At 62.7% G+C, this 22,607-nt stretch overlaps 2 protein-coding genes across 3 annotated transcripts in view; one reads left to right on the forward strand and one right to left on the reverse strand.

Moving 5' to 3' along the window:
* Positions 1-541: 541 nt before the first annotated feature.
* CELA3B (chymotrypsin like elastase 3B) lies at positions 542-5,864 on the reverse strand. Its single transcript, XM_054085455.1, has 8 exons — positions 5,828-5,864; positions 5,063-5,139; positions 4,883-4,980; positions 3,899-4,033; positions 3,691-3,827; positions 2,642-2,787; positions 2,404-2,556; positions 542-1,804 (listed from the first exon to the last, which is right to left on the reverse strand). The coding sequence occupies exons 1-8, from the start codon at positions 5,862-5,864 to the stop codon at positions 1,787-1,789; spliced, it is 801 nt and encodes a 266-aa protein (XP_053941430.1). The 3' UTR covers positions 542-1,786.
* A 2,086-nt stretch (positions 5,865-7,950) lies between these two features.
* HSPG2 (heparan sulfate proteoglycan 2) overlaps positions 7,951-22,607 on the forward strand; it is a 47,959-nt gene continuing 33,302 nt past the window's right edge. For both annotated transcript variants that reach the window (XM_054085902.1, XM_054085901.1), the window contains exons 1-10: positions 7,951-8,066; positions 14,185-14,308; positions 14,783-14,866; positions 15,913-16,022; positions 16,115-16,173; positions 17,187-17,347; positions 19,945-20,070; positions 21,289-21,531; positions 21,616-21,735; positions 21,810-21,941. In XM_054085902.1, the coding sequence (XP_053941877.1) occupies positions 8,007-8,066; positions 14,185-14,308; positions 14,783-14,866; positions 15,913-16,022; positions 16,115-16,173; positions 17,187-17,347; positions 19,945-20,070; positions 21,289-21,531; positions 21,616-21,735; positions 21,810-21,941 (1,219 nt within the window). In that variant the 5' untranslated portion in view covers positions 7,951-8,006. The remainder of the gene's footprint in view (positions 8,067-14,184; positions 14,309-14,782; positions 14,867-15,912; positions 16,023-16,114; positions 16,174-17,186; positions 17,348-19,944; positions 20,071-21,288; positions 21,532-21,615; positions 21,736-21,809; positions 21,942-22,607) is intronic.

Here is a 22,607-nt window from a genome sequence, read left to right on the forward strand (position 1 = left end):
CATACTGGGCTCCTAATGCCCACACCAGGCTCCCAGCACCCACACCGTGCTCCCAGCACCCATACCAGGCTCCCAGCGCCCACACCGGGATCCCAGCACCCATACTGGGCTCCCAGCACCCATTCCGGGCTCCCAGCACCCATACTGGGCTCCCAGCACCCATACCAGGCTCCCAGCACCCACTCCCTGCTCACAGCACCCATACCAGGCTCCCAGCACCCACTCCAGGCTCACAGCACCCATACTGGGCTCCCAGCACCCATACCAGGCTCCCAGCACCCATACTGGGCTCCCAGCACCCACTCCGGGCTCCCAGCACCCACTCTGGGCTCCCAGCACCCACTCCGGGCTCCCAGCACCCACTCTGGGCTCCCAGCACCCACACCGGGCTCCCAGCACCCACTCCGGGCTCCCAGCACCCACACCAGGCTCCCAGCACCCATGCCGGGCTCCCAGCATGGTGGCTCAGCCCCGCACCGTATCGCTGCCGTATCACAGCACCACAGTGGGGGTTGATCCAGTGCCCCCCACCCTGTGCCGATAGAACCCCCCCCGGCTGAGCCGAGCGCCACTGGGTTTGGTCACCCCTGTCCCCACCGCAGGGCCACCAGCAGGCAGCGCCCACTTGTGCAAAGGTGTCACGAGTTGGGGCGGCCTCAGCCCCAAAGCCCCGAGCAAAGGGCCGTGGCGTGCCAGGATGGCACCGGCGGACAACGGCGTCAATGCCGATGCCACAGGGAGGGCAAAGGTCCCCGGGACGTGGTGACAAAGGGCCAATAAAACTCACATGGCCCCATGGCAGGAATTTTCCACCCGGATCCCTCAGAGAATTGAGGGGTGCTGTTGGCACCCATCCCAGCAGGGTGCCTGGGTGGCGCCGGGGGGACATGGGGAGACCCAGCCGGGGGTCCCAGGGGTGCTGGCCGGGGGGAGGTGGCCACTGAAAGGGCTCTTTGTTCGCCGGTCACGCACTGGCGGCAGTGGTTGCGAAGCGACAGCCGGGCCAGGAGGGCAGGAGAGAGCCCCGGCCATGGGCATCCAGCCCTGGGGCACCCGGAGGGGGCCATCCCCGGGGCCTCGGGGCGCCTCAGGGGGGCATCTCTGTGGCTGTGGCACGGCACTGGGTGCCCATTGCCATGGCACCACAGGGGGCCCACACAGGTGGCATCAGGGCACCTCTGGGAGCCCATCGGTGTGGTACCAGGGCACGTCTGGGCACCACCCCCATTGCGTCAGGGTGCCTCAGGGGCCCCATCCCCCTGGCACCAGGAGGAGCCCATCCCCGTGGCACCAGGGCACATGGCTGAGGCCATCCCTGTGGCCTAAAGGGCACATCAGGGTGGGCCCATCCCCATGGCTTCAGGGCACCTCGGGCCGCTTGTCCTTGTGGCTCCTGGGTGTCTTCGGGTGCCCATCCCCATGGCATCCTGGCTCCTCAGGGCAAACTATCCCCATGGCACGCGGGTGTCCCTGGATGCCCATCCCCACAGTATCTGAACATCTGTAGGTGCCCATCTCCATGGTGTGTGAACATTGTTGGGTGCCCACCCTCATGGTCTCTGGGCCCATCCAGGTGCCCATCTCCGTGGTGTCTGGACACCACGGGGTGCCCATCCCCATGGCACCTGTGTGTCTCTGGGTGCCCATTCCCGTGGTGTCTAGGCCCCTCTGGGTGCCTCCCGCCCTGTGCCAGCCGCCCCCACACCACACATGGGACACACACGATGCCAGCGCTGTGGGTTTATTTGCCCGATGCCATGCCAGGAGGTCACCACTGCCACCACACTCAGTTATTGATCATGGTCTGGAAGGGAGAAGCTGCTCAGGGGAGAGTGGGCACACCAGCACCCTGGCACCCCGGTATCCAGGTATCCCGGCATCTCTGGCACTCTGGCACCCCAGCATCCCAGCACCCAGCACCCCAGCATACTGGTACCCCCGCACCATGGTACCCTAACACCCCAGAGTCCTGGCATGTTGGCACCCAGCACCCTGGCATCCCGGTACCCCATTGTCCTTGTATCCAGGTATCCTGGCACCCCTGGCACCCCAACATCCTGACACCCCAGCACCCTGGCACCCCAGCATCCTGATGCTCTGGCATCCCGGCACCTGAGCACCCTGACATCCTGACACTCTGACACCCCAGCACACTGGTACCCCCACACCATGGCACCCTGGCACCCCAGAGTCCTGGCATGTTGGTACCCAGCACCCTGGCACCGTGGCACCCTGGTGCCCCAGCCCTCAGCCCCCTGGTGCCCCAGCTCCACGGCACTCCTGCATTCCTGATCCCTGATTCCCTGCCACCCATCGCCCTGCCGCCCCCGGCACCCCGGCTCCCCAGCACCCTGTCCCCATGGCATCCCAGCGCCTCGTGCCCTCGTGCCCCCGTTTGCCCACCTCGGCGATCCAGTCCTCGAAGGCAGAGACGCGGGTGAAGACCGTCGGCTTCTTGGAGGCGTTGCAGCCCAGCCCGGAGACAAAGCTGGCAATGCCGTGCACCTCCCAGTGCCCGTCAGCCGCCTGGCAGTTCAGGGGTCCCCCCGAGTCGCCCTGGGGTGCAGGACAGGGAGAGCTGAGCTCCAAGAGGGGTCCCGGTGATGTCCCCACCGTGGCCCTGGCCGGGCGCAGCACTCACATTGCAGCCGGCCTTCTCCTCGCCGCCGGCACAGATCATGGTTTGGCGAATGGCGAGGATGCCCCACCAGTCGGGCTGGGTGCAGCGCTCGAAGGACACCACGGGCAGCAGCGCCTGCTGCAGCCGCTCCGGCAAAGGCCCTCCAGCTGCCAGCCAGGCGTTAGCGGGGCCAGGGCGGCGCACCCCATGTCCTGCTTGTTTGCCCTGTTCATCCATGGCCATCCAACCATCCATCCCACCTCCATCCATTCATTCCCCATCCCTCCCTCCATCCTTCCATCCTTTCCTCCATCTTCCCACACATCCCTCCATCCTTCCCACCATCCCACTCTCTTTTTATCCTTCCATTCTTTCCTCCATTCATCCCTCCACCCCCAAACCATCTCCCTGACCCTCCCTCCATCCATTCACCTCTCTATCCCTCTAACCATCTCCCCATCCACACCACCCTTCCATCCACCCCTCCAACCATTCCCCATCCATCCCTCCATCCACTGAACCATCTCCCCATGCCTCCCTCCATCCCCTCAGCCATTTCCCCATGCCTCCATCCATCCATCCATCCATCCATCCATCCATCTCCCCACCCATTCCTTTATCCATCGATCCAACTATCTCCCCATCCCTCCATCCCTCCTTCCATCCCTCCAACCATCTCCCCACCCGTCCCTCCAACTCTCCATCCCTCCATCTCCCCACCCGTCCCTCCATCCCTTTATCCATTGATCATACCATCTCCCCATCTCTCCATCCCTCCTTCCATCCCTTCATCTCCCCACCCGTCCCTCCATCTATCCATCCCTCCATCTCCCCATCCTTTCCTCCATCCACCCAACCATCTCCCCACTTATCTCTCCACCCCTTTATCCATCAATCCAACCATCTCCCCATCTCTCCATCCCTCCTTCCATCCCTTCGTCTCCCAACCTGTCCCTCCATCTATCCATCCACCCATTTCCCCATCCCTCTATCCATCCATCCACCCACCCAACCATCTCTCCATCCCTCCCTCCCTCCCTCCATCTCCGTATCCCCCGACCCCGACGCACTGGACAGCCGCCCCCAGCCGCTCAGGTAGCAGGGGTATCCGTCGGGCAGGACGCTGCCGGCGGGCGGCAGCCGCCCCAGCTGCACCTCGGCATCCAGCACCGCCGGGCGCCGCAGCTTCAGCAGGGCGATGTCATTGCTGCGACGGGGACTCGTGTCACTCGGGGTTGGCGGGGACAAGGTCCCCAGCCGCCCGGGGACCCCTCTTACCCGCAGGCCACGCAGGAGCTTCGCCATTTGGGGTGGACGAAGATGTCGTTGGAGTCCACGGGGATGCGTTGCTCAGGGCCCTCCGCAGCGCTCATGTCATACTCGCCCAGCACCACCTCGTAGGTGAGCGAGGAGCTGCCCAGGATGAGGATGTTAGGGGGTGCTGCACCCATTCTGCACCCAGCACCCCCTCCGTGCACACAGCACCCCCTCCGTGCACCCACCCTGCAGCCCCCCACGCACCTTGCACCCCCTCTATGCACACCCATCCCCTCTGTGCACCCACCCTGCACCCCACATCCAGCACCCCCTCCATGCACCCACCCTGCTCCCTGTGTGCTCCTGCACTCAGCACCTCCTCCATGCACCCATCCTGCACCTCCCTGCATCCCTCCTGTACCTTTCCTGCATCCTGCATCCCTCCTGCACCTTTTCTGCATCCTGCATCCCCTCCATGCATCCATCCCTGCGCCCTGCATGTCCTTGATGCACCCCCCTTGCCCCCCAGCACCTCGTAGTCTCCCACATGCCCTCCACACACCCATCCTTGCACCCTGCCCCTCCCTTCACCCCCTGCACCCCCCTGCACCCCTCCTTCATCCTCATCCCCCTGCATCCTCTCCACGCGCCCCTCCTGCACTCCACTGCACCCATCCTTGCCCCTCCTGCACCCTGCGCCCTCCCTGCATGCCCTCCACACACCCATCCTTGCACCCCACACCTCTTTTTGTCCCCCCTGCACTCTCACGCACCCCGCAACCTCCCTGCACCCCCCTGCATCTCCCCCTGCACCCCTCCTGCATCCTGCACCTTCCCTGCCCCCCAGTAGCCCCCCTGCAACTCTCTTTGTCCCCCCCCGCACTCCTCCTGCATCCTCTGCTACCTGCAGCCCCTCCATGCCCCCCGTCCCTGCCCCCTGGCCCCCCTTGCACCCCTCCCGCCCCCCTGCGCCCCTCGTCCCCGCGCCCCTCGCGGGTCCCTCACGAGATGCAGTGCGCAGCCGTCATCACCCAGTTGGCCGCGATGAGGGTGCCTCCGCAAGTGTGGCGGAAGGAGCCGTCCCGCTCGTACTGCAACGAGATCTGCGGGGAGACCGGTGGGTGCCATAGCACCCATGGGTGCCCCTCACCCACCCGGACCCCACCCCCTCCCCCCCCAGCTCACCTGCCAGGGCCAGGTGTATGGCACAGCATCCTCGCCGTTCACCACCCGGGACTGCGGCAGTGCCGCAGCGCAGCTGCCTGCGGGATGGGGTACCCATCACCCCATGGCACCCCGCACCCCATCCCAGGCCGGGGACATGGGTGGGGAGAGGGATGGGGTGGAGGGAAGGACAGGGAGATGGTTGGAGGATGGATGGTAGGATGGGTGGGGGGTGGATGGAGGGAGGGAGGGATGAAGGGAGGGATGGATGAGGAGATAGTTGGGGGGATGAAGGGATGGGTGGGGAGATGCATGGAGGAAGGGAGGGTTGGGGAGATGGTTGGGGAATGGATGGATGGATGGATGGATGGATGGATGGATGGATGGGGAGATGGATGGATAGGGTTATGGATGGATGGGGTTATGGTTGGGATAAAAGGATGGTGGGGAGATGCAGGGAGGGAGGGAGAAATGGGGAGATGTTTGGGGAATGGGTGGAAGGATGGGTGGGGAGATGGATGGAGGGAAGGAGAGAAGGATGAGGAGGCAGTTAGAGGGATGAAGGGATGGGTGGGGAGATGTGTGGATGGATGGAGAGATGGCTGGCTGGCTGGAGCAATGGATGGGTGAAGTGATGGGGAGATGGTTGGAGGGATAAAGGAATGGGTGGGGAGATGCATGGAGGGTTGGAGGGAGGGATGGGGAGATGGTTGGGGGATAGAGGGAAGGAATGGGGCATGGGGTTGGGGCTCAGGGACACAGGTAGGGGGCTCAGGGACACCTTACCACCGGCCACCAGCAGCACGAGGAGGCTCAGCATCATGGTCCTGGCTCAGTCGGGGAACACAGGGGTGGCCACCAGCCTTAAATTCCCCCGGTTATCGGGGGCACCCAAGGGCACCCCTGGGAATGGCCACCTGGCACCCACCTGGGGCTGGGGGGGTTAACCATTAACCTCGGCCTTGGGGGGACGTGACACCCGGCCAGGTGTGCCCAGCGGGGACCCTATGGACCCTGTGCCCCTATAGATCCCTATAGATCCCCTGCCCCTGCCTCTGGTATCCCCAGACACCCAGTAACCCCTATAGCCCCTCGAGACCCCTATAGCCCCTATAGACCCCCGAGCTAATATAGACTCTGTATTCAACTGTGCCTGGTGTCCCCCTCGAGCCTCTATAGGCTCCACGCCGCCTGTCCCTGGTGCCCCCATAGACCCTAAAACCCCTATAGTCCCTATAGACCCCATAAACCCCATGTCCCTATAGACCCCATAGCTCCCTGCCCCTGGTGCCCCTTACGGCTCTTATAACCCCTACAGTCACTATAGATTCCTGTGCCCTTATGGACCCCATACCCACCTGCCTCTGGCATCCCCCACAGCCCCTACAGACCCCATACCTCTCCGTCTCTGGTACCCCCCACAGCCTCTATAGACCCCTATAGCCCCTATAGACTCTTGTACCCCTACAGACCCCATACCCCTCTGCTCCTGGTGCCTCACAGAGCCCCTATAGGCCCCATAACCCCCCTGCCCTGGGGGCCTCTGTAGCCTCCATAACCCCTGTGTCCCTACAGACTCCACGTCCCCTTCTCCACTGCCCCTATAGCCCCCTGTGACTCTATTATAGACCCCATACCCCCTTCCCCACAGCCCCTATAGCCCCCTGTGACTCTATAGACCCCATACCCCCTTCCCCACAGCCCCTATAGCCCCCTGTGACTCTATAGACCCCATACCCCCTTCCCCACAGCCCCTATAGCCCCTGTGACTCTATAGACCCCATACCCCCTTCCCCACAGCCCCTATAGCCTCCTGTGACTCTATAGACCCCATACCCCCTTCCCCACAGCCCCTATAGCCCCCTGTGACTCTATAGACCCCATACCCCCTTCCCCACAGCCCCTATAGCCCCTGTGACTCTATAGACTCCATACCCCCTTCCCCACAGCCCCTATAGCCCCTGTGACTCTAGACCCCATACCCCCTTCCCCACAGCCCCTATAGCCCCTGTGACTCTATAGACCCCATAGCCCCTTTCCCCACAGCCCCTATAGCCCCTGTGACTCTATAGACCCCATAGCCCCTTTCCCCACAGCCCCTATAGCCCCTGTGACTCTATAGACCCCATAGCCCCTTTCCCCACAGCCCCTATAGCCCCCCATGCCCCTATACACCCCATACCTCCAGTGTCCCCCATAGCCTTAGAACGCCTATAGGTCCCGTGTCCCCATAGCCCCACAGTGCCCCATCTCCCCGGTGTCCCCTGTGCCCCTATAGCCCCCATAGTGCCCAGTCCCCCCGTGCCATGTGGTTGGGGACCCGAGGATGTCCCCAGGGGGGTCCCCACGGCCCCGGGGGTGGGCACAGAGCTGCCCCCCCACTGTCCCCACTGTCCCCCATGTGCCCACGGCAGTTCCCAGGGGTGTCGCCCGGTGTCCCCACGCCCGCCGTGTCCCGGTGGCAGTGACAGGGGTCTCCCCGGTGCCCCACGTCCCGTCCCGTCCCCGAGAGCCATTCCGGTGGCCCTGCCCCGCGCTTAGGTCCGCTCGGGTCCCTTCAGGCCCGCTCAGGTTCGTTCGGGTTTGTTCGGGTCCGCTCGGGTTCGTTCGGGTTTGTTCGGGTTCGTTCGGGTTCACTCGTATTCGTTCGGGTCCGTTCGGGTTTGTTCGGGTCTCCTCGGGTCCGTTCCGTTTGTTCGGATCCGCTCGGGTGTTTTCGGGTCTGTTCGGGTCCGCTCGGGTCTGCTCGTGTCCCGTCGGATCCCCTCGGGTACGCTCGGGTCCCCTCGGTTCCGTTCGGCTCCGCTCTGTCAGTTCGGCTCCGCTCGGGTGTGTTCGGCTCCGCTCGGGTATTTTCGGCTCCGCTCGGTGGGGCTCGGGGCGGGACGGGGCGGGGCCGGGCTGTGCGGGGCGGCCCCGGGCGGGCGGCGGCGCCGAACGGAGCGGGACGGAGCGGAGCGGGGCGATGGGGCGGCGGGGACCCGCGGCGCTGGGCGCCTTCCTGCTGCTCGGAGCCCTCCTCCCGGTGAGTGCCCGGACTCCCCGGGAAAACAGGGACCCCCCGGGAGCGGGGAGGGGGCGTCCCGGGTGGAGTTGGGGCGTCCCAAGTAGAGTTGGGGTCCTTCTGATTGGAGTTGAGGTCCCTCCGAGTGCAATTGGGGCATCCCAAGAGGAACTGAGGTCCCTTCGAATGGAGTTGGGAGTCTCTCCGAGTGGAACTGGGGCGTCCCGATTGGAATTGGGGCGTCCCAGATGGAGTTGGGGTCCCTCCGAGTGGAGTTGGGGCGTCCCAAGAGGAACTGGGGTCCCTTCGAATGGAGTTGGGGTCCCTCCGAGTGGAGTTGCGGCGTCCCGAGTGGGATTGGGGTGTCCCAAATGGAGTCGGGGTCCCTCCGAGTGGAGTTGCGGCGTCCCGAGTGGAATTGGGGCGTTCCGTAAGTAATTGGGGCGTCCCGAATGGATTCGGGGTCCCCCCGCAAGGATTTGGGGTGTCCCCCGTGGAGTTGGGGTCCTCTTAAAAGAGTTGAGGAAGTTGCAATGTTCCCGGAGGAAATTGGGGTCCCCCCTCGAGCTCCAGGGGACTTAAGGGACCCCAACACCGTGTCCTGGTCCCGAAGGGAGTCGGGGTCCCCCAGGAGAGTGAGGAGATGTGGGGCGCACACCCTCTAAGAGATTGGGGTCCCCCCACGCCGCGGGGTGCGGGGAGACCCCATCATCCTACCCTGGGCTGTGTGGGAATTGGGGTCCCCTCCTCGCGCTGGGGGGATCTGGGATCCCCAGCATCTTACCATGTCAGGGAATTGGGGTCCCCCCTGCACCAAGGACATGTGGGGTCCCCCAAAACCCGTGGTCATGCGGGGTCCCTGTCACCCTGCCCACTGTGGGAATTGGGGTCTCCCTTGACTGTGGGGTGCATGGGGTCCTCATCCCCCAGGGGCACATGGGGTCCCCCTGCCCTGTCCCCTCCTAGTTTTGGGGTTCCTCAGGGACCGGGGGCACTTGGGGACACCCTACCCTGTGCCTTCGTGGTTTTGGGGTCCCTCAGGGACCAGGAGCGCTTGGGAACACCCTGCCCTGTGCCTTCGTGGTTTTGGGGTCCCTCAGGGACCAGGGGCACTTGGGGACACCCTGCCCTGTCCCCTCGTGGTTTTGGGGTCCCTCAGGGACCGGGAGCGCTTGGGGACACCCTGCCCTGTTCCCTCCTGGTTTTGGGGTCCCCCAGAGCCCCATCACCGGGCTGTGACCCTTGGGGTCCAGCTGTGCCCCCCTCGCCCGGGGTGGGGGCCACACGGAGGGGCACCTCCTGCTTTTGGGGTGCTGCCCGCTGCCCCCCCCCCTGCCCCAGCTAAATTTAAAGGGTGACGGGAGGCGCCAGCCACCCTAAAAATAACTCTTCCTCCCAAAAATACCCCCTCGGGGGGGGGGAAATCTGTGTCTGGGGGGGTCACACCCGGTTGGGGTGCAGTGTTGGGGGGCAGTGGGGGGGTTGTGCTGTGGGGCTGCCCCCACCCCCCCCATTTGAAGGAGGGGGTCACCAAGCGGGGTAGGAGGGGGCTGTGGTGATGGGGGGGTGATGATGATGGGAGTGATGATGGGGGGGGGCTCTGGTGTTTTGGGGGGGCTGAAGGCAATGGGGAGGTGATGGGAGTGATGATGGTGATGGGGGTGCTGGTGTTTTGGGGGGGCTGAAGGCAATGGGGAGGTGATGGGGGGATGATGATGATGGGAGGAGGCTCTGGTGTTCTGGGGGGGCTGATGATGGCGATGGGGCGGCTCTGGTGTTCTGGGGGGGCTGATGGTGGCGATGGGGGGGGTTCTGGTGTTCTGGGGGGACTGATGGTGGCGATAGGGGGGGGTTCTGGTGTTCTGGGGGGGCTGATGGTGGCCATGGGGGGTTGATGATGTGGGAGAGCTGGCGATGATGAGGAGGGGCTGTTGATGATGAGGAGAGCTTTGATGATGGGGGGGGGCTGTTAACAATGGTGGGGGGCTGGTGATGATGGGGGGGCTCTGGTGTTGAGGGGGGCTTTGATGAGGGGGGGACTCTGGTATTGGGGGGGGTGCTTTGGTGTTGGGGGGGGCTGTTCATGATGAGGGGGGGCCTGTTCATGATGTGGGGGGGCTGTTGATGCCGGGGGGGGGAGGGGGGTGCTGATGGCAATGAGGGGGCCGCCCCACGGCCTGGGGATGGTTTTGGGGCTGGGCCGGTGCCCGGGGCTGAGAACAGAGGGGTCCTTGTTGCTGGGGCCATGCTGGCAGGGCTGCCCCCCCGTGGGGCTCCCACCCACGGCCCGGAGGGGGGCAGGCGGGGGGGGTCCCCTCTTCGCACCCCCTTCCCAGCCCCATTCCGCTCTGGGACAGGGGGAGCTTTGGGGCCACCCTGATGGAGTGACCCCTCAATATCTGACCCCCCCCAGCTAAGGAATGTGCCCCCCCCCCAAAAAAAATGCCGGGGGGGGGGAATCCACCCATTGCTGGTGGGGGTTTGGCATGGGGAGGGGGTGCTGTGGGCTGCCCCCCCCCTCCCGTGGGCTGCAAAGGGTTAATGGGGGGGTGAGGGCGCAGCAGGAATGTGTGATAACATCACAGGCCTGGGGGGGGGAAGGGGTGGGGAGGAGGGGTGTGAGGAGAAGGGGGGGTCACGCACACGCGTGTGCGCTCACACGCCACCCTTCGTGGCACCCCTGGTGCTCTTGCACACTCGTGCGGGGTCTCGTGCGCTCTCGCACACGTGTGCTTATGCACGCTCGTGTGTGCTCTCACACACGTGTGCGCGCTTGTGTGCGCTCTTGCACGCTCACCTGTGCTTATGCACGCTCGTGTGTGCTCTCCCACACGTGTGCGTGCTGGTGTGCGCTTGTGTGCCCTCTTGCTCGCGCTCTCACGCGTGGGCACGCTCGCGTGTGCTCTCGCGTGCTCTCAAGCTCTTGCACGCGTGTGCGCGCTCTGGTGTGCTCTCACACGCGTGTGCGCACTCCTATGTGCTCATGCACGCTCTTTGCACTCACACTCCAGCTTTGCTCCCCCCCACCCCTCCAGGGGAGCTCATATTCCCCCATGGGAACCTTTAGGGACCTTTAGGCCCCCCCCAGGCCCCCCCAAAACCCCTCCAACCTCCCCCATCTCTGCGCCCACGTGGCCCTGTGCGCTTCGCTCTCTCCCATGGCCAAAGATGGCCTGGCCGGGAGGAGGAGGAGGAGGAGGAGGAGGAAGAGCGGGACGCCAGCCAGGACGCTTGGGTCCCCTCAGCACCCCCAGGGCGTTCCCTTTCCCCCCCCTTTCCCACTTCCCCCCCCCAGCTCTTTTGGGATAAATTAGGCAATGCCAGCGCAAAGGAATGCAGCGTGGCGGCGGGGTGGGGGGGGCAGATATTTTGGGGCCCCCCCCTTGGCAACAACTTTGACCCTGCAGCTGTTTCACCCCCAAATCCCCGGGGGCGGAGGCAGCTGTCTGAATCCCCCCCCTCGCCAGGGACCAGTGTCCCACCAGCTGCGCCACTGGCCCCCCCAAAACTGCAGGTCCCGACCCCCCCATACTAGGGGTTCTGCCCCCCCCTCATTCTGAAGGGTCTCGCCCCCCCAAACCTGGAGTCACAAACACCTCCCCCCCAACCCCAGGGTCCCAGTCCCCCTCCAACCCAAGGAACCCCCCCCCAAAATGAGGGTCCTGCCCCACCAAACTTGGGGTCCCAGGCCCCCAAACCAGATCCTTGGGGAACCCCAGAGGAGGAGGAAGGATCTGGGGGGGGGGGGAAAGCACCTTTTAGCGCGACCTTGGGGGAACAATGAGGCTGGGGGGGGGCTGCTATTAATAACCACCCCCCCCGGTTATTATCCCTGCTGTGCGTCACCTCCTCTTCCTCGCCCGGATGAAGTAAGAGGGGGGCACATCCAGATTTGGGGGAGGCACATCCAGATTTGGGGGAGGCACATCAAGATTTGAGGGTCACGTCCAGATTGGGGGGAATCCAGATGTTGGGGAGCATCCGGATTTGGAGTGATCATATCCGGATTTGGAGTGATCATATCCAGATTTGGAGAGGGGGGGGCAAGTCCACATTTGGGGCGGCCACGTTCAGGTTTGAAGGGTGCATGTCCAGATTTGGGGGGAATCCGGATCTGGGGAGGGGGGGGAGTGTCACATCTGGATTTGGAGTGATGACATCCAGGTTTAGGGGGGTCACATCCAGATTTGGGGATGGTTGGCACATCCAGATGTGGAGGGGCATCCAGGTTGGGAGGGGGCACGTCCAGATGTGGAGGAGAGGCATCCAGATCTAGGGGTCCACGTCCAGACTGGGAGGGGGTATGTCCAGATTTGGAGTGACCGTGTCCAGATTTGTGGGGTCACATCCAGATTTAGGGGTCTCATCCAGATTTTTGGGGTCCCACCCAGACTGACTGAGGTTGAGATCTGGGGCGCCAGGTTTGCCGAGCGAAGCTGCACGTGGGCCAGGGTGGTGCTTCCTCACCCTCCTCTTCCTCGCCCCCCCCCCTTTTCCCCAGGGTGCGGGGCAGGATTTGGGCCGGAGAGTGGAAAATGTGAGCGGCGGCGGCAGCGTCCGGCCGGGCGCGGTGCCCCGGCGGCGGCGGGGGAACCCAGGCGTCCGGCTGCGGGGCCGTGGCGCGGGGCGCCTTCCGGGAACACGAGAGGGACCATTGTCCCCCCCACCGGCCATGGCCACCGTGGGACATGCAGCTGCCCACCGTGGGGCAATAGCTGAGAACCCACACGCTTGGTGCATGAATGGGGAGAAATGACAGAGCACCCACACACTCAGTGCATATGTGGGGCTGTAGCTGAGCACCCACGCATTTGATGCTTGCATTGGGGACAATGGCAGAGCACCCCCGGGCTTGGTGAACATGTGGGGCGGTAGCAGAGCACTCACACACTCAGTGCATGTGTGGGGCAGTAGCTGAGAACCCACACACTCAGTGCATGTGTGAGGCAGTAGTTGAGAACCCACAAGCTCGATGCATGTGTGGGGGATGATGGCAGAGCACCCACACTCAGTGCACGCGGGGGGGGGGGGGCGATGACCGAGCGCTTACGCATTCGTTGCACATGTGGGGAGAAGTAGCAGAGGACCCACACGCTCAGCGCATGTGTGGAGTAGTAGCTGAGAAGCCACACACTTGGTGCATGTGTGGGGCAGTAGCTGAGGACCCTCAAGCTCGGTGCATGCATGGAGGCAATGGCAGAGCCCCCCACACACTCGGTGCACATGTGGGGCAGTAGCTGAGAACCCATCTGCTCAGTACATGCGTGGGCCCCTCTGTGCCTCAGTTTCCCCCCCTGCATCCCCCTCCCCCGGGGGTGCCGGGTCCCCCCTTACTTGTGCAGGCGAGAAGCCATGTGTCCCCCCCCTTGTCCCCCCACCTCCTGTCCCCCCCTCTGCACCCGCTTAATCCCCCGGCGATTGTTTGCACAGCAAAGTGCTGCCCCGACGGATTCCTCGCCACCGCGGGCGCCGGGGGCCGGGGGGGCGCTGGCACCGCCACCGGGCGCTGCACACGCGTGTGCGCAGGCGGGGGGGCAGCTGCGGGTGGGCAGGGCTGTGCTGGTGCACCGGGATGTGCGTGGGGGGAGGGTGTGGGTGCTCTCGCACATCAGTGTGCACACGCGTCCCCGTGTAGGGATGTGCACATCTCTATGTCAGGGTGTGCACATAGGGGTGCAAACACATGCACACGTGTCTCCGTGTCAGGGCGTGCACATAGGGGTGCAAACGCACGCACACGCATCCCCGTGTCAGGACATGCACATAGGGGTGCAAACACATGCACACGTGTCCCCATGTTGGGGTGTGCACATAAGGGTGCAAACACATCCACACGTGTCCCCGTGTCAGGACATGCACATAGGGGTGCAAACACACGTGCACACGCATCCCCGTGTTGGTGCATGCACTTAGTGGCACAGCTGCGTGTGCGCAGCCCCGCATCCCCGCACACGTGCAGTTGTGCCCAGGTGTTGCCCTCTGTCCCTGCACACGTGTGTGCCCGTGCCGGCGGCGCAGGAATGCGTGTATGGGCGATGAGCTCATCCCCCCTGCGCTGCGCCGGCCGTGACCGCACCGTGCAGCAATGCAGCCGCCGTGTCCCCTCCACACGGTGACATGGGGTGGCCGTGTCCCCCAGGTCGCCCGGGGCTTGGCCGAGAGCTCCTTCCCCGAGGACACGGTGGCCGACCACGTCGGGGGCCCGCGGGGACGCCGCTACCTCGCCCAGCTCTCGGATGATGAGGACCTGGTGGCATCTGCAGGTATGGGGACACCGAGGACACGGGGGGGGGCAGGGCCACCGCGGGTGCATGTCAATGTGGATGGGTGCCACTGTGGTTGGGTGACAACACGGGCTGGTGGCTGCCACCATGGGTAGGTATCACCAAGAGTTGGTGGCACCGTGGGTAGATGTCACCACAAGCGGGTGCCATCACACATTGGTGTCACCTCTTGTGGGTGCCACCATGTGTGGGTGCCAGCATGGGGGTCACTGTGAGCAGATGTCACCAAGAAGGGATGCCACCATGGATGGATGTCACCAAGAGTGAGTGTCACCATGGATGTTTACCACCATGGTTAATTGCCACCATGGGTGGGTGTCACCACAGGTTGGTGGGTGCCACGCTGTGTGAATGTCACCATGGGTGGGTGCTCTCACGAGTGGGTGTCACGATGCGTGGATGTCGCCTTGGGTGGGTGCCACCCCTGGTGCCACCAGCGCTGTCCCGTTGCAGATGGCAGCGGGGAGGATGGCAGCGGCGTCACCTGGCTGCCGATGACACCAACCCACGTTCCCGCCGTTGGCTTGGCACCCACCGGTAAGGGGACGCCGTGGGGTGGCACCGGCTGCCACCTGGGTCCCCGCTCTCAAGCTCTGTCTCCTCTCCATCCTCCTCTTCCTCTTCTTCTTCCTTCTCTTCTTCCTCCTCCTCCTCCTCCGGGCGGGCAGTGGCCGGGGCCCCCCCCGCGCCGGTGGCCATGGTGGTGGCCGAGCCCGAGGACGACCCCCCTATCAGTAAGTGACACTTTTGGGGACCCCTCTTGCTGCCCCCCCTTTTCCTCCTCTAATACTGCTGGGTGAGAGGAACCCCAAAATTGGGGGAGGGCGGCTGGGGGGGACACGGAGCTGGGGGGAGGCATGGGGAGGAACTTTAGGGGTGCAGGTGTCACCTCCTCCTTTTTTGACCCCCCTACCCCCCCATTTTTGACCCCATCCCCCAATTTTTGACCCCTGTCCCCTATTTTTAACCCTTTCCACTCCGTATTTTTCCACCGTATCCCCCATTATTGACCCCGTTCTCCTCATTATTAACCCCGTTCTCCCCATTTTTTAGCCCTGTCCCCCCTTTATAACCCATCTCCCCATTTTTGACCCCGGTCCCCCCATTATTAACACCTACCCCCCATTTTTAACTCCTGCCCTCCCATTTTTAACTTCTGCGCCCCTATTTTTGACCCCTCTCCCTTGTTTTTGACCCATCTCTTTATTTTTGACTCCTGTCTCCCTATTATTGACCCCCGTCCCCCGCATTTTTAACCTCTGCCACCTATTTTGGAGCCCGGTCCCCTATTTTTGGCCTATTTCCCCATTTTTGACCCCTGCTCCCCATTTTTAACCTCTTCCCCCCTACTTTTGATCCCCATTCCCCCAGTTTTGACCGCTGTCCCCTATTTTTGGCCCATCTCCCCATTTTTGACCCCTGGACCACCGTCTCCCCCCATTTTTAACCTCTGCCCCCATATTTTTGACCCGTGTCCCCTATTTTTGACCCATCTCCCCATTTTTGACACCTCTCCCCCCCATTTTTGACCCCGTCTCCCCATTTTTAACCACTTCTCCCCCATTTTTGACCACCCTCCCCAGTTTATTTCCGGGCGCTGGTGAACTTCACCCGCAGCATTGACTACAGCCCGCGGCTCGAGGACCCCGAATCCGAGGAGTTCCGGGAGATTTCTGAGGCCGTGGTGGATACGGTGAGAATTTTGGGGTCCTAAGGGGAGGCTGGGGTTGGCCGGCACCCAAGGGACCACCTTGACCCCCCCGTTTTCTGCTCCCCCTTCCACAGCTGGAGTCAGAGTATTACAAAGTACCTGGGGAGCAAGTGGTCAGCGTGGTCTTCATCAAGTGAGTTAGGGGGCTTGGGGGGGTTTTGGGGTGCTTGGGGGGCTTTGGGAGGCTTGGGGAGCTCATGGGAGTTGGGGGACTCACGGAGGTTGAGAGTTCAGGGAGGTTTGGGGGTGCAAGGGGAAATGGGGAGGACTGAGGGGGATGGGGGGAGAGTGGGGAGATTTGAGGGGTTTTAGGGGGCTCAGAGGGATTGGGGGGGCTCTGGAGGGATAAGGGTTCTGGGAGGTTTGGGGATGCAGGAGAGGTTTGGGGGTGCAGGGGAAATAGGGAAGACTGAGGGGGGATAGGGGTTCTGGGGGATTTGGGGATGCAGGAGAGGTTTGGGTGTGCAGGGGGAAATGGGGAGGACTGAGGGGGTGGGGGGAGAGTGGGGAGATTTGAGGAGTTTTAGGGGGCTCAAGGGAATTGGGGGGGTTGTGGGAGATTTGGGGATGCAGGAGAGGTTTGGGGGTGCAGGGGGAAATAGGGAGGACTGAGGGTTTGGGGGGAGAGTGGGGAGATTTGAGGGGTTTTAGGGGGCTCAGAGGAATTGGGGGGGCTCTGGGGGCTGAGAGTTCTCGGAGGTTTGGGGATGCAGGAGAGGTTTGGGGGTGCAGGGGGAAATGGGGAGGACTGAGGGGGATGGGGGAGAGTGGGGAGATTTGAAGGGTTCTAGGGGGCTCAGAGGGATTGGGGGGGCTCTGGGGGCTGAGAGTTCTGGGAGGTTTGGGGATGCAGGAGAGGTTTGGGGGTGCAGGGGAAATAGGGAAGACTGAGGGGGATGGGGGGACAGTGGGGGGGCTTGGGGTGCTCAGAGGGGGTTGTGGGTTGGGAGCTGGAAGGTTTGGGGTGCAGGGAGAATTGGGGCATGAGGATTGGGGTACAGGGGAGGTTTTGGGGTACAGGTGAGGTTTTGGGGTGCAGGGCAGGTTTTAGAGATGTGGGGGTACAGACACACCCAAAAGGACAATGGGAAACATTAGGGGTACAGTGGGGGGATTTTGCGGTGCTGACCCCCCCTTTTTTTGCAGAGAGCTGGAAGGTGACGTCTTCGTGGAGCTGGACGTGGGCTCGGAGGGGAACGCGGACGCGGCGCAGCTGGAGGGGGTCCTGCGGGACCTCCTGGCCGCCGGCTCCATCGCCTCCTACCTCATCTCGCCCCACGGCTTCCAATTCCGACGCCTGGGGGCCGGTGAGTGGGGGGGTGTATGGGGGGTTTGGGGGGGCAATGAAGGTGTTTGGGGGGGCTGGGAGAGGGTTTGAGGGGCTACGAGGGAATTTGTGGGGGTGTCGAGGGGACTCTAAACTGTTGGGGGGGGGCTATGAAGTGGTTTTGGGGGGCTATGAGGCAGTTTGAGGGGCTATGAGTAGGTTTCAAGGGGGTCGGGGGGTTATGAGGGCGTTTTGGGGGGCTACGAAGGTGTTTGGGGGGGCTATGAAGTGTTTTGGGCCCTATGAGGGAGTTTATGGGGGGTATGAAGAAGGGGTTTGGAGGCTGTGAGGGAGTAGGGATGGTATGAAGTGTTTTGAGGGGGTTCTTTGAGGGCATTTGGGGACCTATGAGGAAGTTTTGGGAGGCTGAGGGGTGGTTTAGGGGGCTATAATGGGGGACTTGGGGGGTTAGGTGGGCTATGAAGTGTTTTGGGGGGCTATGAGGGTGTTTGGGGGGGCTATGAGGGTGTTTGGGGGCTGTGAGGAAGTTTTGGGGGCTGGGGAGGTTTGGGGGCTATGATGGGGGTCTTGGAGGGAGGGTTGGTGGGCTATGAAGTGTTTTCAGGGCCTATGAGGGAATTTGTGGGGGCTATGAAGTGTTTTGGGGGCTATGAGGGTGTTTGGAGGGGCTGTGAGGAAGTTTTGGGGGCTATGATGGGGGTCTTGGAGGGAGGGTAGGTGGGCTATGAAGTGTTTTCAGGGCCTATGAGGGAATTTGTGGGGGCTATGAAGTGTTTTGGGGGCTATGAGGGTGTTTTGGCAGGCTGGGGAGCTACGAGGGCATTTGGGAGCGCTGTGAGGAAACTTGGGAGGGTCTGGGGGGAGGTTTGTGGGTGCTATGTGTGGATTTGGGGGGTGTTGAGGGGGGCTACGAAGTGTTTTGGGGGCTATGAGGGTGTTTGGAGGGGCTGTGAGGAAGTTTTGGGGGCTATGATGGGGGTCCTGGAGGGGGGGTTGGTGGGCTATGAAGTGTTTTCAGGGCCTATGAGGGAATTTGTGGGGGCTATGAAGTGTTTTGGGGGCTATGAGGGTGTTTTGACAGGCTGGGGAGCTACGAGGGCATTTGGGAGCGCTGTGAGGAAGTTTGGGGGGGCCTGGGGGGAGGTTTGTGGGTGCTATGTGTGGATTTGGGGGGTGTTGAGGGGGGCTACGAAGTGTTTTGGGGGGCTATGAGGGTGTTTGGAGGGGCTGTGAGGAAGTTTTGGGGGCTATGATGGGGTCCTGGAGGGGGGGTTGGTGGGCTATGAAGTGTTTTCAGGGCCTATGAGGGAATTTGTGGGGGCTATGAAGTGTTTTGGGGGCTATGAGGGTGTTTTGGCAGGCTGGGGAGCTACGAGGGCATTTGGGAGCGCTGTGAGGAAGTTTGGGGGGGCCTGGGGGGAGGTTTGTGGGTGCTATGTGTGGATTTGGGGGGTGTTGAGGGGGGCTACGAAGTGTTTTGGGGGGCTATGAGGGTGTTTGGAGGGGCTGTGAGGAAGTTTTGGGGGCTATGATGGGGGTCCTGGAGGGGGGGGTTGGTGGGCTATGAAGTGTTTTCAGGGCCTATGAGGGAATTTGTGAGGGCTATGAAGTGTTTTGGGGGCTATGAGGGTGTTTTGGCGGCCTGGGGAGCTACGAGGGCATTTGGGAGCGCTGTGAGGAAACTTGGGGGGGTCTGGGGGGAGGTTTGAGGGTGCTATGTGTGGATTTGGGGGGTCTTGAGGGGGGCTATGAAGTGTTTTGGGGGGCTATGAGGTCGCTTGAGGCAGCTGAGGGTGTTTAGGGGGCTGGGTGGGTAGGGGGGCTATGAGGGTGTTTGGAGGGGCTGTGAGGAAGTTTAGGGGGCTATGATGGGGGTCTTGGAAGGGGGGTAGGTGGGCTATGAAGTGTTTTCAGGGCCTATGAGGGAATTTGTGGGGGCTATGAGGGTGTTTTGACAGGCTGGGGAGCTACGAGGGCATTTGGGAGCGCTGTGAAGAAGCTTGGGGGGGCCTGGAGGGAGGTTTGAGGGTGCTATGTGTGGATTTGGGGGGTGTTGAAGGGGCTATGAAGTATTTTGGGGGCTATGACGTGTTTTGGGGGGCTAGTAGGTCCCTTGAGGGAGCTATGAGGATGTTTGGGGGGCTGGATGGGTAGGGGGGCTATGAGGGTGTTTGGAGGGGCTGGGAGGAATTTTTGAGGGCTATGATGGAGGTCTTGGAGGGGGCGTTGGTGGGCTATGAAGTGTTTTCAGGGCCTATGAGGGAATTTGTGGGGGCTTTGAAGTGTTTTGGGAGCTATGAGAGTGTTTTGACAGGCTGGGGAGCTATGAGGGCATTTGGGAGCGCTGTGAGGAAACTTGGGAGGGTCTGGGGGGAGGTTTGAGGGTGCTATGTGTGGATTTGGGGGGTGTTGAGGGGGGCTATGAAGTGTTTTGGGGGGCTATGAGGCGTTTAGGGGGGCTGTGGGGGGCTTGGAGAGGCTATGGGGTGTTTGGGAGGCCTGGGGGGGCTATGATTTGGTTTGTGGGGAGAGTGAGTGTCTTTGTGGGGGGGCTATGGGGAGTTTAGGAGGTACTGGGGGTTCTGGGGGTGTCCCTGACCACCCCCTTCCCTGCAGTGACCCCCCAGCCGCGTGCCTGCACCCCCGGTGAGTTCAGCTGCGGCAGCGGCGAGTGCGTGGCTGGCGAGTTCCGCTGTGACCGGCGCCCCGACTGCCGCGATGGCTCCGACGAGCACGACTGCGGTGAGTGACCCCCATTCCCCCCTAATCCCCCCTGCACCCCATTCCTCCCATTTCCCCCCATAAACCTCCCTTGCACCCCAATTTCCCCCCTCTAACTCCCCTCCGTTTCCTCCTCTAACCCCTCCTTGCACCTCATTTCCCCCCATAAACCCCCTTGCACCCCAAATATCTCTTCTAATCCCCCTTGCACCCCCATTTACTCCCATAATCCCCCTGCACCCCTAGTTCGCTCCATAACGCACGTAAATGTCCCCTGTGCCTCATTTCTCCTCTATAACTCCTGTGCACCCCAATTCCCCCTATAAAACCCCCATAACCACATGCCACACCCCCATTTCCCCCCTCAAATCCCCCTTGAACCCCTATTTCCCCAATAAGCCCCCGTGAACCACCATTTCCCCCTCTAATCCCCTCTGAACCCCCATTTCTTCCTATAACCCCCCCAATAAGCACACGCCACACCCCCATTCCTCCCTGTACCCCCATATCCCCTTCCTGCACCCCAATTTCCCCCTATAAACCTACATAAACACATCCTGCACCCGTTTCCCCCCCATTTCCCCCATAATTGCCGTATATGCCCCCTGCACCCCATTTCCCCTCTATAACCCCCGTGCACCCTATTTTCCCCCTAAACCCCCCATAACCACACGCCACACCCCCATTTCCCCCCTCTAATCCCTCCTGTACTCCCATTTCCTTCTATAAATCCACATCCCACACGCCCATTTCCCCCATAAGCCCCCTTTGCACCCCGATTTTCCCCCCAATCCCCCACTGCCCCCCGTTTGCCCCATAACCCCCATAAATCCTGCCTGCACCCCCATTTTTCTCTATAATCCCTCTGCACCCCAATTTCCCCACTGTAACCTCCCATAATCACATGCTGCACCCTCATTTCCCCTCTATAACCCCCACACCCCTATTTTCCCCACAACCCCCCTCTGCACCCCAGTTTCCCCACTGTAACGTCCCATAATCACATGCCGCACCCTCATTTCCCCTCTATAACCCCCACACCCCTATTTTCCCCACAACCCCCCTTGCACCCCCATTTCCCCCATAAACCCCCCTTGCACCCCCATTTTCTCCTTATAAACCTCAACAACCACACCCCACAAACCCCCCGCACCCCCATCTGCCCATAACTCCCCATAAACCCCATCTCCCCCCCCAAGTAACTACCCTCAACCCCCATTCTCCCTGTGACCCCCACAGAATCCCTAACACGGATGCCCCCCACCACCTCCCGCCCCGCCGCCACCACGCGCCCGCTGAGCACGGTCCCTGCCGCCACCACCCCGTCCCCACGCCGCCCCTTCACCCTGCGCCCCCCCAAACCGGCATCGGGCGTGTGCCAAGCGGGCGAAGCCCCCTGCGCCGACGGGCGCTGCGTACCCCGTGATTACCTCTGCGATGGCGAGCGCGACTGTGCCGATGGCAGCGACGAGGAGGCGTGCGGTGAGTTTGGGGTGGTAGAAGGTGACAGGGAGTGGCGGGGGGGGCGATCACCCGATGGATGCTGACCCCCCTTTTGTCACCCAGGCACCCCCTCGCCCTGCGAACCCAACGAGTTCAAGTGCCGCAATGGGCACTGCGCCCTCAAACTCTGGCGTTGCGACGGCGAGAACGATTGCGGTGATGGCTCCGATGAGATCGATTGCCGTGAGTATTGCAGGGTTGGGGCCACCACGCGGTGACACGGACCCCGGTGACATCTGGCACTGTCACCGCTGCAGCCACCAAAGCACCGGGTGCGGCATGCGGACCGGCAGAGTTTCGGTGCGTGGCAAGTGGGACCTGCATCCGTGCCAGCTATCAATGTGACCGTGAGCCTGACTGTCCTGACCGCTCCGATGAGGTCGGCTGCGGTGAGTGACACCATGAGGGGACACTTGTGCCAGGCATGGGGACATGGGGCCCCCAGGGCTGGAGTGGGGATCTTGGGGTACAGCTGCGTGCCAGGGATGCTGTGGGTGAGGTGTGGAGGGTGAGAGCTGTGCCAGGGAGGCAGTGCTGGGGCACCAGGGTGGGGACACTAAGGGTGCACTGAAGATGTGCCAGACACGCCCTGCCATGGCACCAGAGTGGGGAAACTGTGCCCAGGGCCCCCCTGCCATGGCACCAGGGTGGGGAAACTGTGCCCAGGGGCCCCCTGCCATGGCACCAGAGTGGGGAAACTGTGCCCAGGGGCCCCCTGCCATGGCACCAGGGTGGGGACAGTGTGCCCAGGGACCCCCTGCCTTGGCACCAGCATGGGGACAGTGTGCCCAGGGACCCCCTGCCTTGGCACCAGCATGGGGACAGTGTGCCCAGGACCCCCTGCCATGGCACCAGAGTAGGAACACTGTGCCCCGGGACCCCCTGCCATGGCACCAGGGTGGGGACACTGCCCAGGGACCCCTTGCCATGGCATCAGAGTGGGAACAGTGTGCCCAGGACCCCCTGCCATGGCACCAGGGTGGGGACACTGCCCAAGGACCCCTTGCCATGGCATCAGAGTGGGGACAGTGTGCCCAGGGACCCCCTGCCATGGC

The sequence above is a fragment of the Cuculus canorus genome, chromosome 21 (assembly GCF_017976375.1).
Source record: "Cuculus canorus isolate bCucCan1 chromosome 21, bCucCan1.pri, whole genome shotgun sequence".
In the NCBI taxonomy this organism is placed as follows: domain Eukaryota; kingdom Metazoa; phylum Chordata; class Aves; order Cuculiformes; family Cuculidae; genus Cuculus; species Cuculus canorus.

Bases quoted from the DNA above. Each gene is read 5' to 3' on its own strand.
- CELA3B (XM_054085455.1), bottom strand. From the start codon at position 5,864: ATGATGCTGAGCCTCCTCGTGCTGCTGGTGGCCGGTG. The intron at 5,140-5,827 runs GTAAGGTGTCCC...CCCATCCCGCAG, and splicing joins CGTGCTGCTGGTGGCCGGTG to GCAGCTGCGCTGCGGCACTG. The intron at 2,788-3,690 runs GTGCGTCGGGGT...CCTGGCTGGCAG, and splicing joins CGGCTGGGGGCGGCTGTCCA to CTGGAGGGCCTTTGCCGGAG.